This window comes from Hemiscyllium ocellatum, chromosome 31 (genome assembly GCF_020745735.1).
Source record: "Hemiscyllium ocellatum isolate sHemOce1 chromosome 31, sHemOce1.pat.X.cur, whole genome shotgun sequence".
Lineage (NCBI taxonomy): Eukaryota > Metazoa > Chordata > Chondrichthyes > Orectolobiformes > Hemiscylliidae > Hemiscyllium > Hemiscyllium ocellatum.
This window is the reverse complement of record NC_083431.1, coordinates 50,418,815-50,433,971: the sequence shown is the minus strand read 5'-3', so window position 1 is coordinate 50,433,971 and position 15,157 is coordinate 50,418,815. Positions and strand designations below refer to the sequence as shown.

The following is a 15,157-nucleotide window of genomic DNA, read 5'->3' as shown; positions in this document are numbered from 1 at the left end:
CCGGAGGAAACCCACGCAGACACGGAGAGAATGTGCAAACTCCATGCAGATGGTTGCCCAAGGCTGAAATCAAACCCGGGTCTCTGGCACTGTGAGGCAGCAGTGCTAACCACTGAGGTGCCCAGAGTTACCCAGTAATTCAAATTAACCATTCAATAAATGCCATGGATACTTCACACCATCGTTGAGAAATCCTCTTCTTTTGCCTTTAGATCTGCATACATGAATACACTCACTTTTAACATTTATATGCCTGAGTAAAACAATTCCCACACTGGCTGAAGTCAGGAAAGACTCTTCTTCTCAACCCAACCCCCTCAGAAATGCAGTGACCCCCAGGTTAAAGCACCACAGTCTCTCTTTAATGAAGGAGCAGCCCGGTGGTCCAGTAGGACAATGGCAACTTTTACCTCTGAGTGAGATATTAAAAACACTTATGTCAGGTACAGTCAATGTGAAAACCCATTTTAAAAAGTTATGCATTTACTTGCAGAAATATTTCTTGAGAAACATAGAATTATATAAAATACAAAGCACAAAAACGGCCAGTTGGCAAAACAAGTCCACAGTGGTGTTTCTTCTATCATCCTTTGCAATCTCACTCCATCAGCATCACTCCTTCAACTCTGATTGAAGATTTGTAGCTCGGGTATCCGTTGTTGTGGTTCTGCTCGCCGAGCTGGAAGTTTTTGCTGCAAACGTTTCGTTCCCTGGCTAGGGAACATCATTAGTGCTGTTGGAGCCTCGTGTGAAGCGCTGCTTTGATGTTTCTTCCGGTATTTATATTGGTTTGTTCTTGCCGTTTCCGGGTGTCAGTTTCAGCTGTAGTGGTTTGTATATGGTGTCCAGGTCAATGTGTCTGTTGATGGAGTTTGGGGATGAATGCCATGCTTCTAGGAATTCTCTGGCTGTTCTCTGTCTGGCTTGTCCTATGATAGTCCTACAAATCACTGCAGCTGAAACTGACACCCGGAAGCGGCAAGAACAAACCAATATAAATACCGGAAGAAACATCAAAGCAGCGCTTCACACGAGGCTCCAACAGCACTGATGATGTTCCCTAGCCAGGGAACAAAACGTTTGCAGCAAAAACTTCCAGCTCGGCGAGCAGAACCACAACTCCTTCAACTGTTTGTCTAGCTTCTCCTTATATCATGCAATCCTGAGGAAGCAGGCCACTCAGCCCATTGAGCCCACACCATCCCTCCATAATGTAATATCGCCTACTTAACTATCTTGCAAAGTTATTTGTCAATTGCCTGCTCTTTCTATGTGTTTACTAATGTTCCCACCTATAACTTGTTGCAGCCCACTCAGAACTGGTTAATCCTCCAGATTTAGAAATTTTTGCTCTTGATTTCACCAAAGTCTAAACTGTCAATATCTTTGACAAATAGAAGCCCCAAATCTTTGTGGGACCCTAGTTCAGGCCTGCTCGAATCCGACATATTTCACCTGACACCCTGATGGCCAACTTGCCACCACACAGTTCTCTATTCTACAACTTGCACGGTCTATTGAATGGTGGAATAGGCTTGAAGGGCCAAATGGCCTCCTTGTATTCCAAAGATCTAGGTTTTGACTAATTATTTTATTGATTAGATTCTTTGTGTCATCTTATTAAAAGATATCTGAAAGTCAAAGTAAATGATAACTGCTGCATTACCCTTGTCCACTCTTTCTGTTACTTCTTCAAAGAATCACAAAGTTGGTTTTGCAACACCATACTCTTTAGAAATCGCTGGGGCTCTATAAGATTTTCTAACACGTGCGATGGCTCTGATGACATGTATAATCTAATTTTACATTAGGTCCAGATTAAGCACAATTACATTCAACTTAGGGAGTACTACAGTCGGTCTTAGCCTGCAGCTAATTTACCATTCCACTGGTTATTTTCAAGACATGAGGAGCGTAAGGCAGCTCCTTAATGTACTGGACTTCCCTCACCACAAAGTGTTAGTAAGTCAGCAAACATTGAACCACTTTGAAACTTCCCATCTGGAGAAATACTGAGGTCTCTGAACCCCAGCCAGATGATGAGATTTGCTGAACATTCAGCAACAAGCATTCAAAACCCATGCTATGACTTAACCTAGGACTGCACCTCAACATGGTGAGAAGGCCATGTGCTCCTACAGCCCTGGAGCTATTCTGCTGGAGGTGCTACCCTTGTTGGGGAAGCACACATCAGACAACTCAAACCAACAGAAGCTAGCTTAAAGGCAACACACTATTCACCAAGTCGAGGAGTCAGCTTAATGACCTGCACATGTAAAACTCTTCGAGTAAAAAATGAGGTCTGCAGATGCTGGAGATCACAGCTGCAAATGTGTTGCTGGTCAAAGCACAGCAGGCCAGGCAGCATCTCACTCTCTCTCATTCCTGAGAATCAAGTCCCTCCTCCCTACCTTTTATCTTAGCCTGCTTGGCTACTCTCTCTCATTCCTGAGAATCGCATCTCCTCCACTTCCCGCTCCTCCGCCCTTGAGCCCCGCTCCTCCAACCGCCACCAGGACAGAACCCCACTGGTTCTCACCTACCATCCCACCAACCTCCGCATACAATGTATCATCCGCCGCCATTTCCGCCACCTCCAAACGGACCCCACCACCAAGGATATATTTCCCTCCCCTCCCCTATCAGCATTCCGCAAGGACCACTCCCTTCGTGACTCCCTCGTCAGATCCACACCCCCCACCAACCCAACCTCCACCCCCGGCACCTTCCCCTGCAACCGCAGGAAATGTAAAACTTGCGCCCACACCTCCACACTCACTTCCCTCCAAGGCCCCAAGGGATCCTTCCATATCCGCCACAAGTTCACCTGTACCTCCACACACATCATCTATTGCATCCGCTGCACCCGATGTGGCCTCCTCTATATTGGTGAGACAGGCCGCTTACTTGCGGAACGCTTCAGAGAACACCTCCGGGCCGCCCGGACCAACCAACCCAATCACCCCGTGGCTCAACACTTTAACTCTCCCTCCCACTCCACCGAGGACATGCAGGTCCTTGGACTCCTCCACCAGCAGAACATAACACGACGGCTGGAGGAGGAGCGCCTCATCTTCCGCCTGGGAACCCTCCAACCACAAGGTATGAATTCAGATTTCTCCAGTTTCCTCATTTCCCCTCCCCCCCACCTTGTCTCAGTCGGTTCCCTCAACTCAGCACCGCCCTCCTAACCTGCAATCCTCTTCCTGACCTCTCCGCCCCCACCCCACTCCGGCCTATCACCCTCACCTTGACCTCCTTCCACCTATCCCACCTCCATCGCCCCTCCCCCAAGTCCCTCCTCCCTACCTTTTATCTTAGCCTGCTTGGCTACTCTCTCTCATTCCTGATGAAGGGCTTATGCCCGAAACGTCGAATTCTCTATTCCTGAGATGCTGCCTGGCCTGCTGTGCTTTGACCAGCAACACATTTGCAGCTGCACATGTAAAAATGACATTTTTCAAATAGAAATGGGTCTATTACAGATTGGCAAATGTAAACATCACCATGGAGAACAACCATCTGCTTGTGATGAAGCAAAATAATACACTGATTGCAGTCAAATATCTTGCTCTGGACAGACTATAGTGGAAAGGACAGGTTCCCTCATGTGTCACTGGGCACAGGACATTCCAGAAACCTTGACAAAGGGAATTCATCCCAGCCAAGATAACTTACATCCCTAAATAAACTGTCATCAGCAATTTTAATAAACAGCATGACCACACAGAGTGGAACTGCACTCCCTGCTTCAGAGGTGCTGCCATACCTGTGACAGCTGCACTGTAAGATCTTCAAAAGCAGATGAACTGCCTTGAGTCGTTGATGTCCCATTTGCTGACAGGCCACACCCACTTGCCACTCCCAGATTTCCGCCATTGGAAAGTGTGGGAGAATCCTCTCCTCTGAAACCATTTGCTTGAGTATCTCAAACCCTGGTGAGAAAGAACAACACATCAGGACAGGAGGCCAAAGAATGGGAAATGTCTGCAGCAGGCCCCTTGCCAGTCAGAGGTGGAGCTGTACTCCTTAACCAACAGTGGCAAACTCTCAACTGAAACATGAAACTGCCGTTACACAAGTGGAGGAGGAGGAGATTGGCTGCTTTTACACAACAAGTCCCAATGATTTTACACAAAAATCACTTTTAATAGATTTAGATCCTTCTCCAATTACAGTAGATACAACATAAATCTAGGTAGATGGCGAGAAAACGCGTTGAAAACAAGCAGCACGTGTAAATTGAAACAAAATCTGGTCTTATTATCAATTTCAAACACCTAGGATTAATTTGTCAAAAATCATAGGTTTGCAGTTCTATGCATGGGTGCAGCTATTTCTAACAAATAATAGTATAGATCACTCGGCAGATGTGAGAATACAAGTCATAAAGTGAGCAGGGTGACAGCAGATGGGACCGAGAGAAGGGGAGGTAATGGGACAGGCATGGAAAAGGGGGAAGAGGGGGTGCAACTAGAGGGGAGGGGGAGAACTGGAGAGTTGGGGGGATACTGGAGGGGAAGAGGTGGAACTGGAGAGGAAGCGGGAGGGGCAACTGGATGGGAGGAGAGAGCGACAGAAGTGGGGGAACGGCAGGTGTGGGGGATTGGAGAGGACGGGGACAGATGACTGGAGCACGGTGGGCATTGGAGAGAAGGGGGGGCTGGAAGGAAGAGGGTGGAGCTGGAGAGGAGGATAGGAGTTGGATGGGAGTGACTGGAGAGGAAGGCGAGTACGACTTGGGTGGGAGAGGCAACTGGAGAGGACTGGGGGCGACTGAAGAGGTAGAGATTGTGATGGGGGGAAAATCTGGATGGCCGAGAGTTGGGAGTGAGGGGGCCGAGAGTGTGACAGCATTGTGATAATATTTAATATTCATCCATATAAAGGAGATAGTAGAGTAGATGACCAAACTCTCAGTATGAAGGGTAGATTTTAAATGGCGTGCTAAGATAGGAAGTGAAGATGGAGAAAGAGAAGTTTGTGGAGGTAATTCGAGCTGAAGGTCCAAATACAAAATGTGCAGCACTTAAAAATGGGCCAATGCTGCATTCTCTTCAATGCATTCACATCCTTCTTAAAGTGTGATATCCAGAACTACACACAACACTCCAGCTAACGTCAGACAAGTGCCTTGTGCCATGACACAGAATAAGAGAGAACAGACAAGAGATGCAAAAGAAAGAAAATAATAGACAGACTAGAAAGGAAAGAGAGAAGAAAAGAAGAAAGCAAAAGAGCAAAGATTATCAGACAGAAATTAGGTGACTTTCTCCATGAATGGATATACTCACCAGTTAGGAACCGTCCACGGTGGCCTCCTGTCACTGTGAATTTATAACCCCAGTCATTGGTGTCTAAGTCTGATATAAACCTGTAATACAGTGTATCACCTAGAAGAAATTAAAAAATCATGTCCATTACGTGAGAAATGCTATTGTTAAAAAACAGAAATCAACATGAGAAAGATAAACATTGCACAGGGCCCAACAATCTGAATATAATTACTAAACAGATCAACATTTGTGCATCACCAGGTTTTGGTGTAAAATGTGGCTGAACACGACTATTCAAGTCAGATATATTGAAGTAATCAGTTCTGGTTTCTTTTGAGGTTGTTTCTTTCTGAAAATACATTTTCAGAAAAAGGGGCTCATTTCCCAAGATAACGTTGTGTGGAGTTTTGAATCAATAGACAGAAAAATGTTAACTACAACACAATAGTGGGGGAATTATATTAATAGGCCAATCATTTACACAAGTTCAAATCCCAACAATTTGAGAACTTATATTAAATAAGACATTGAACATGCAGCTATTGGATGGTCTTAAAATCCTAAAATGCCCATTACCCAGTCCCACTTCATGTAATCTGTAAAAGTTTCTGCTGTAACTGTATGGATGAATATTAAACACTGAAGTTACCAGAGAGGACCACATCCTGAGAACAAACTAAAATAAATTTCTTTCAGAGAATACTATAATAGATCATTTGTGAGTCGTTCGAAGTTATTTTTAGGCATGCCCCAGATGGACATAGCTCCCTTGTTCTGGATTCTGTGGTGATTGTGGGAGAGGATTCAAAAGTGGGGCAGAGGTCAGTGAGCAGCAAGCTGCTTTGCAAAATCAATTAAGTGAAGTCAGATTGTGCTTTACTGAAAGATCAGGCAAGACCCATTGCAGTTATCTAGCTGTCATACTTTTAAATCTTTCAGTGACCTGTCAATTTACTTCTCTGCTCCACTCCTATGCTCCCTTGAAACTGAATGCAAGTTGGGCAGGGCAGTTCTGGGCTCCACACTGCATTCTGGCAGTGACAACCTCGGACCACACATTGTTTAATCTTTGGAGAATGCATGATGCTACTGGTTCTGCTTTTACTATTTACACCTCCAATATTTACATCTTTACTTGTCCTTTGACCACACCAACCCTTCAGTCCCACATTGCATCACTGTCTCATCACCTAATCCTTCCTGTTCTCCACACTATCAGAGAACTTCCCTTTTGTCCTCTCCTCTCTCTAAATTGAAGCGAACCTACTCCTAATTATTTTCCCATCAGATGAAATGTTACTGTCTTCAATATCAACTGTTTCTCTATTCACAAAATGTTGCCAGATTTGCAGCATTTCCTGTTTGTATTACAGGAATTGCAATTATTCCAAACAACCCACATCATTCACATTGTTTCTACATATTTCACATTTTTGCCAAAGTTTCCCTTCTCCACAGATGAAGAAGAATATGTAAGACATCAAAATTGAATCCAGATCACAAGAAAATCTCACTGTATTCCTAGATGCTGCAACTGTACCATTAGATACAGAACACTAAAATTCACTTTTATTAAGTAGAACTTCAGGTGCAAATAATACTGAATCCATAGCAAGTTTTGAGAAGATTTGTAGCACAGGTTGAGGTTTTGGATGTAGGTTTGCTCGCTGAGCTGGAAGGTTTATTTCCAGATGTTTCGTCACCATACTGGGTAACATCTTCAGTGGGCCTCAGGCTGAAAATTTGGTGACATCACCAACCCAAAGAAACCCAAACATGTAAACAGAAAGCAGGAACCATGTACAATGCTTCGCCTGAGGCCCACTGAAGATGTTACCTAGTAGGGTGACGAAACGTCTGGAAATGAACCTTCCAGCTCAGCGAGCAAACCTACATCCAAAACTGAATACAATTTATAGCAGCAGTTCTTTTTTTCCCTTTTCATTCACTGTATTGAGACTTGCATTTTTGACTGGAGCTGTGAACTGAAGGTAATATCTGAGCTGTGAACAGCAACACTTTTTATTGAAAAAAAGCAAAGAGACCAAACAAAATGAAATTTGTTTATGATACCTGGCCTGCAAGTTAACTGCAGGTTGATCATGTTCAAAGAACACTGTGGAGTTTTCAGTTCCAGAGATGCATTATGAGCAAACAGATGCAGATGTTTGGATATTAACAGGGACTTATGGTGCCAGTGTAATACAGTAAATAATGGAAAGAAACCGAAGGAGAAACCAACGTTTGCACTGGTATTGAACCGTGAGTTGTCAACAGAAAGATTAGGGCTGAATATTCCTCTGAGCCCACTGGAAACAGTGTCTTCAGAAACCAAGCAAGATGCAATCCCATGTGCCTGTAATATTACGGATCATGGAATCTGTTTAGAAGTTACACCTCTCATTTTTCTTTTGATTTATCCTTTAACTGCATCTGTCTGTCTTTGTAAGGACGGGGACAAAAATTGAAGGATATTGGGTTGTATCAGAGATGATAATTAGATTATCTTGCTCAACTTCTGCTAATGTCCTTTAGGGAAGTAAACTGGCATCCTTACCTGGTCTGGTCTGCATGTGACTCCAGACCCACAGCAATGTGGCTGACTCTTACCTGCCCTCTGGGCAATAAATGCTAGGCATAGCTAGTGATGCCCTCAGTCCGTGAATGAATAAAGGAAAAATCTGGTATTAATAATCATTTGCTAAATTATTTTGTTCAAGCTATCAACTTGATGTCTGATATTGGTTATTCAAAAAATCTGATCAGGAACCATTGGGACAAATTTTGAGGATCAGTAAGCATTTTAATTTTACTGTGTTATGAATAAAGACTGATTTGATTTAGCTGTCAACTTCCCCGTTGTAACAATGGAATGAAGGCATCATTGGCCAGGTCAGCATTTATTGTCCATTCTTGATTGTCCAGTAAAGTGTCTGGGACTTAACCAGGATTTAGAGTTAATGGGTGAGCCCTGGGTAGTGTTGTCAACAGCGAGACCTACGTTCAGGTACACAGTTCCTTGAAAGCTGCATCACAGGTAGACAGGGTGATAAAGATAGCATTTAGCATGCTTGCCTTCATTGCTCAGAGCACTGAGTATCAGAGTTTGGACGTCATGTTGCAGGTGTACAGGTCATTGGTGAGGTCACTTTTGGAATACTGTGTGCAGTTCTAGTTGCTGTGCTATAGGAAGGAGATCATAAATTGGGAAGGATGCAGGAAAGATTCACAAACATGTGACCAGGATTGGAGGGTTTGAGTTATAAGGAGAGGCTGGATAAATTGGAACTTTTTTCTCCTGGATCCTAGGACATTGAGGAGATTCACAGAGGTTGATAAAATCAGGGGCAGAGATAAGTTGAATAACAAAGGTATTTTCCCTAGGGTGGGGGACTTCAAAACTATAGGGTGGAGTTTTCAGGTGAGAGGAGAAAGATTTAAAAGGGACCTGAAGGACAACACTTTCACACAGAAGGTAGTTTGAATGAACTGCTGGAGGAAATGGTAGATGAAGGCACAGTTACAATGTTTAAAAGACATTTGGATAAGTACATGAATAGCAAAGGTTTAGAGGGATATGGGCCAACCGCAGACAAATGGGATTAGTTTAGATTGGGAAACAAGGTCAGCACAGATGAGTTGAACTGAAGGCTCTGTTTCTGTGCTGTATAACTCTGTAACCACATTACCATGGGTTTAGATTAGATTCCCTGCAGTACGGAAACAGGCCATTTGGCCCAACAAGTTCTCACCGACCCTACGAAGAACAACCCACCCAGACCCATTCCCCTACCCTGTATTTAGCCCTGACTAAATACGATGGGTGATTGAACATGGCCAATTCACTTGGCCTGAACATCTTTGGGAGGAAACCGGAGCACCCGGAGGAAACCCATGCAGACACGGGGAGAATGTGCAAACGCCACACAGACGTTCGCCCGAGGCTGGAATCAAACCTGGGACCCTGGTGCTGTGAGACTGCAATGCTAACTACTGAGTCACCGTGCCATTCTGCCAGGTTTGGAATCACATGCAGGCTAGACCTGGTGAGTGGTTTCAAAATCACTAGCAGACTAGCTTTTAATTCCTGATTTCCACAGGATTCAAATTTCACCATCTGCCATGGTGGGATTCAAACACACGTTCCCAGAACACGAGCCTGAGAATCTGGATTAGAAGTTGAGCTACAAGTTTAACAGATATTGTTGCCATTTCTGAATTCTCACAAAAACCATTACCTTCCATTTCCTTTTCCCTCAAGTGAGTTTCTATGTCCTACACTTGGTCTTTCACAGAGTCGAGAGACTATGTCCAACGCAAAGGCTTTGAAATAGTTATCACAAACAGAGGCACTCAAGGCATATCATCAGTACAGTGTTAAAAATCACACAATACCAGGGTATAGTCCAACAGGTTGAATTGGAAGCACACTAGCTTTTGTATCAGTACAGTGTTCACTTGAACAACCCTATGCCCTCAAAGCGCACACATTTCATAAGGAACGTAGAGGACAGAGGGCAATCTCCAACAATCACTGGAACTTTGGGCTTTCAAACCCCCATTTCCCTGGATGTGGGATTCAAGCTTCCATTGTCACACACATTTCCTTCCCCCCCACCCCATTGATCTCTCTGCAATTCCAATCACAGTAAACGCATCGTGAAGGTGTACTGCAGTGATCATGATCAAACTTAAGGAAATGGATCAAGCATTAAAGCCATCACTGTGGTAAAAGAGACCTCCACTGTGAACCATCTTCCAAGTAATCTTACCAAGGTCCTTCCTGCCTATTCTCTCAAGGTGACTCATAAGATAATAGCATATTCTTACTGAGTGAGTAACCAGTTTCAACATCAGTTCCCACATCTCTCAGGAGTCAGGATTAATTTAGAGTGAGAGGCGGTTCTAATCTTCACAATTATAATGACAGTTTGAGCGCTCTAAAATGGTTTATCCAAAGAATAAAGAAAACTACAACACAGGAATAGGCCCTTCGGCCCTCCAAGCCTGTGCTGATCCAGATCCTCTATCTAAACCTGTCGCCTATTTTCTAAGGATCTGTATCCCTCTGCTCCCTGCCCATTCATGTATCTGTCTAGATACATCTTAAATGATGCTATTGTGCCCATCTCTACCACCTCCGCTGGCAACATGTTCCAGGGACCCACTACCCTCTGCGTAAAGAACTTCCCATGCATACCTCCCTTAAACTTTTCTCCTCTCACCTTGAACTCGTGATTCGTAGTGAGTCCCCCACTCTGGGAAAAAGCTTCTTGCTATCCACCCTATCTGTACCTCTCATGATTTTTGTAGATCTCAATCAGGCTCCCCCCAACCTCTGCCTTTCTAATCAAAGTAATCCTAATCTACTCAACTCCTCTTCATAGCTAGCATCCTCCATACTAGGCAACATCCTCTGCACCCTCTCCAAAGCATCCACATCCTTTTGGTAATGTGGTGACCAGAACCGTATGCAGTATTCCAAATGTGGCTGAATCAAAGCCTTGCAGAACTGTAACATGACCTGACTTGTACTCAATACCCATGTTGTATGCTTTCTTGACCACTCTGTTGACCTCTATTCAATCTCCCTGCCTGGTTTAAAATAGAAGGGAAAATGCTACATTTTTCATATATTCACAACGGATCAAGTTACTCCTTTTGCAGAATGACTGTGGAATATTTGACTTCTCAGAGGTTAGGGTTTACTGCACAAAGGTTGGAAGATATTAACCAAGGCTTCAACAGTGTACACCGAAATTGTTACATGCTCAGTTGTAATGAACAAGACCATTCCGTACCCTGAAACCATGACTGACCAACTGCATGAAAATTCTACCTGGAATATCAAAGTCAATCCACTTGTGTGATGATCCACTGAATGTATGTCGATCTTGCTTGTAGTCACTGCTGCTGGACATCAACAACTCATCGCAGCCATCCTCAGACACACATCGCGGATCAAACTTCACAGATAGGTATATCGCACCAGGGATGTGAACTTTGTCCTAAAGGTTAAAAGAAAAACTAACTTTAGCTTTTATTGCATGATTCATCACTGTTCCCAATGAAGATTCTAAACCTGGGACAGAAACATGCAAAGTACTGTATAAGAATAGAAATCATATCTGATTTGTGACTAAGAACCAGAGTTGTCCTTTCTAATTCATTCAAGAGACATGGGCGACAATGGCTAGGCCAGCATTTATTGTCCATCCCTAATAACCCAGAGGCAGTTCAGAACCAATGATGTTGGTGAGAGTCTGGAGTCATATATAGGCCAGACCAGATCAGGATGGTAGATTCCTTCCCTACACAGCATTAATGAACCATTAATGGGTTTTTAAACGACAAGCAACAGTGGTTATGTGGTTGCCAGTTAAGACAGTTTTTTAATCTAGACTAATTTTTAAAAATGGAATACAAACATTACCGTCTGCTATGGTGAAATTCAAACTCATGCCCCAAGGCCATTAGGAGAAAGTGAGGACCATTGGCCTGGGGTTCTAAATGTATAGTCTATGACATGACCATTATGCCACCACCTTTCTATTAATCAAAATTAATGTTAAAAATAACAAATTGAGATGACTAGGGATTATCAAGCAGCTTTGACTTGCACTCTTTAACATGCTGCCCAAAGATTTACTTGTTGGATGTTTCTAGTTTAATCCTCAGTGCACTGTAGGGACATTTACAAATCCAGTTTCACTCTGTTCAGACCATTCTGTCCATTTCTAAATGTGTTTGTCAAACATCGATGGTGCCGTAGCTATGATACAGGTGTGTCATTTTTTTTATCTTCATCTTCCAACGGATTAAAAAAGAACATTCAAGGAGAGAAGGGAAAAAAAAAGCAGACCTTTCAGTCCCTTGAGTCTGCTGTGCCTGGACTTTAGCTAAACTTCTCTCGACTGCATGTTCCCATTCTATTGACCTCAGCCTTGAATGTAGTCAACGGAGTGCTGTGTGCAGTGATAATGTCCCTTCATCCGGGCCAGAATGTTCAGGTTCAAGTTCCACCTCATGGCTATTTCGGTGCCACAACAATTCCAACCAGGTTAAAGAAGAAAAAAAATGACTGTGCCCAATAACTGGACATGCTGAGTCATGTGGAGAACAAGATTCCAAAGATTCAACATTTTCCAGGTGTAGAAAATTCATACCTATGTTCTAAAAGGCTCTCCTTGAGATTATTTCAACAATCTGCATCTATTGAAAATAGCGTCTCTGAACCCCTCGAACATTTCAGCGAGATCACCGCAATAAAGATCAACATACCATTTGTGTCCCTCTGGTTGGCTGCACCGACATTTCAAGTTTCTTTGCATGTTCAAGGAGGCATACACTCCTGAATGCCTTATATGTTTTTTCATTTTTTGTGATCTAAGTGGATAATTTATCAGTTTCCTACATTATACTCCATCTGCTACCTTCTTACTCAACCACTTAACTGATCCATATATCCCCTCGCAGACTCTCTGCCGCCCCCTCACAGTTCATTTTCTCTAGCTCTGTATCATCAATGACTCTGCATACAAAACATACATTTCCCTCATCTTAGTCATTGAAACAAATGGTAAATAGCCGAAATCCCAAGTACAGATTCTTCGCAGCACTCCACTTGTTGTGCACAGTATCTTGAAAATTACCCATTTAAAATCAAAGAATCCCTGCAGTGAGGAAGCAGGCCATTTGGCCCACCAAGTCCATATTGATTCTCCGAAGACCTACCCACCCAGATCCACCTCTCCTACCCTATCCATGTAGCCCTGCATTCTCCATGGTTAATCCACCTAGCCTGCACATCCCTAGACACCACGGGTAACTTAGCATCGCTAATCCACCTAACCAGCAAACCTTTAGTCTACGGGAGGAAACTGGAACATCAGCAGAAACCCACACAGATATGGAGAGAATATGCAAACTCCAGACGGTGGCCTGAGGCTGGAACGGAGTCCTGCTACTAAGAGGTTTATCTTAGCCAGTTAATCAATCCCCAATCCAGTAAGTTCTGACCTTGCATAACAACCTCTTGTGTGGCAATAATTCAGAGGGACTTCTCTTCTAAGTCCCTAGAATGCAGGGTCCAGACAATTTGCTACTTTTACCAACACATTTCTCTTTTTTTTCCATTTTCTAATCAACATGTTCAGAAATATTATTACACAACGATGCAGCAGGTTGGACTTGAGAGCTGGGCTTCTTGTATCAGAGATAGGGAAACTACCACCACACGACAAAGCGCCTATTCAATTCTCTGGAATTTTATTTTTAAAACTAATTAAAATCCATCGCTCTTGTTTGACCATTAATTCCTTTCAGCTTCTCAAGCGTGTATATAGTTATTGAGAGGGAATGACCAACTCAATGCCTCATCAGCCCAGTTCACTACTTCTTTGTCTATTAACAGAGGTTCTGTGGCAATGGGCACAAGTCACTGCTCATTTGGGTAGCATTCATACACAAGTCAGAAGGTCACAGGTTCAAGTCTCACTCCAAAACACCTAGCTTTTAATTGCAAAACAGAACATGACTGTTAGTGCAAGGTGCGGTCTGGTGTCCATACCTCTGAGCCAGGAGATATGTAATAACATCTCTGAACAGATTGATGGAAAAATATCTACAAGATGTGGTGTTCCGTAACTACTTGGGCCAGAGCAGGGAAGTTCTTCCTCATGGCTGGGCCAAAGGTTTATTCCTCAAAAACCACCAGTTACCGTCCCTGCTCCCAAAAACAGGCAATTAAGTCACTGCTCTTTGCTTACTAATTCTGACATAAGGACAGTGTTTTGGATGTCCTGATGGTTTGAAAAGCACTGAATAAATCAGTGTGCTTTTTGTGTGTTAAAAAAAACACACAGGACTGTGGGGCTTCAATCTGTCATTGCTTACACCAAAGTCTCATCATCTATTGTGGGCTGGCATTACATTTAAAGTAAACTGCAACACAAAAGCTATTAGGAAACCTCAATTGTCGAGTTGTTGTCATAGGGATGCTTGGACTCCCTGACTTGGACATCCATTCCTGGCTCTTCCATAAACTGGCAGGCTGTCACTGCCAGAGGCCCCAGCATGTTCACACTGCACCCAAGCAGGACTTTCTGCAGAATCTGATGGAAACAAATAAAAAGACAGCAAAACGGTCACACAGAAAATAGATTTACAGGTAAAAACACAATGGGAAAGCTCCAGGCTGCAGTCAATTAAGTCTCAAGTGATAATATGAAAGGATATGCTTAGTTGAGTTATTTGGTTTTTCTGTTGGCGATTTCTCCCACATTAGCATTACATGTGCTGAGGCGTTTAAACCAGTAAGAAATATACCAATCAGTAAACCACATGGATACTTATGTCTGAGGCTATGAGAAGAGAAGGGGGTGAGGGGAGTGAGGGGGGTGAGGGGGGTGAGGGGGGTGAGGGGGGTGAGGGGGGTGAGGTTGGGCAAGACAAGGGAAAGAAATTCATTTCTGACATGACAATACTATCTACTCTTGTTCTAAACAAAAAATGTTGTATGTTTTGCCAGACAGTGGAGCCTACAGCTCTGAATTTGTGTTGCCACTCAGAAGTATTTCTGTCTGACCCCACCTCCCCCCTCTTCTTCATTGTATGCTTGCAAGAGTCTATTAAACCTCACTTGGCAGAAATAACCCGATTGACCTGGAATTCTGTCCCTCAATCCAAGGGATGAAATGAAAAACCACTTTGGGCAGGTAGCCATGCTTTAGTAAAATGCTCGGTAAAATGCTCGGTAAAAACAAGGACTGCAGATGCTGGAGACCAGAGACTAGATTAGAGTGGTGCTGGAAAAGCATGGCACATTAGGCAGCATCCGAGGAGCAGGAAAATCGATGTTTCGGGCAAAAGCCCTTCATCAG

At 43.5% G+C, this 15,157-nt stretch overlaps 1 protein-coding gene across 3 annotated transcripts in view; it reads right to left on the bottom strand.

Annotated features, from left to right (window-relative positions):
• zzef1 (zinc finger, ZZ-type with EF hand domain 1) overlaps positions 1–15,157 on the bottom strand; it is a 240,311-nt gene that overhangs the window by 34,538 nt on the left and 190,616 nt on the right. For all 3 annotated transcript variants that reach the window (XM_060848324.1, XM_060848326.1, XM_060848325.1), the window contains 4 exons: positions 14,246–14,389; positions 11,116–11,284; positions 5,295–5,393; positions 3,770–3,935 (listed from right to left, as the gene is read on the bottom strand). In XM_060848324.1, coding sequence (XP_060704307.1) covers positions 3,770–3,935; positions 5,295–5,393; positions 11,116–11,284; positions 14,246–14,389 — 578 coding nt within the window. The remainder of the gene's footprint in view (positions 1–3,769; positions 3,936–5,294; positions 5,394–11,115; positions 11,285–14,245; positions 14,390–15,157) is intronic.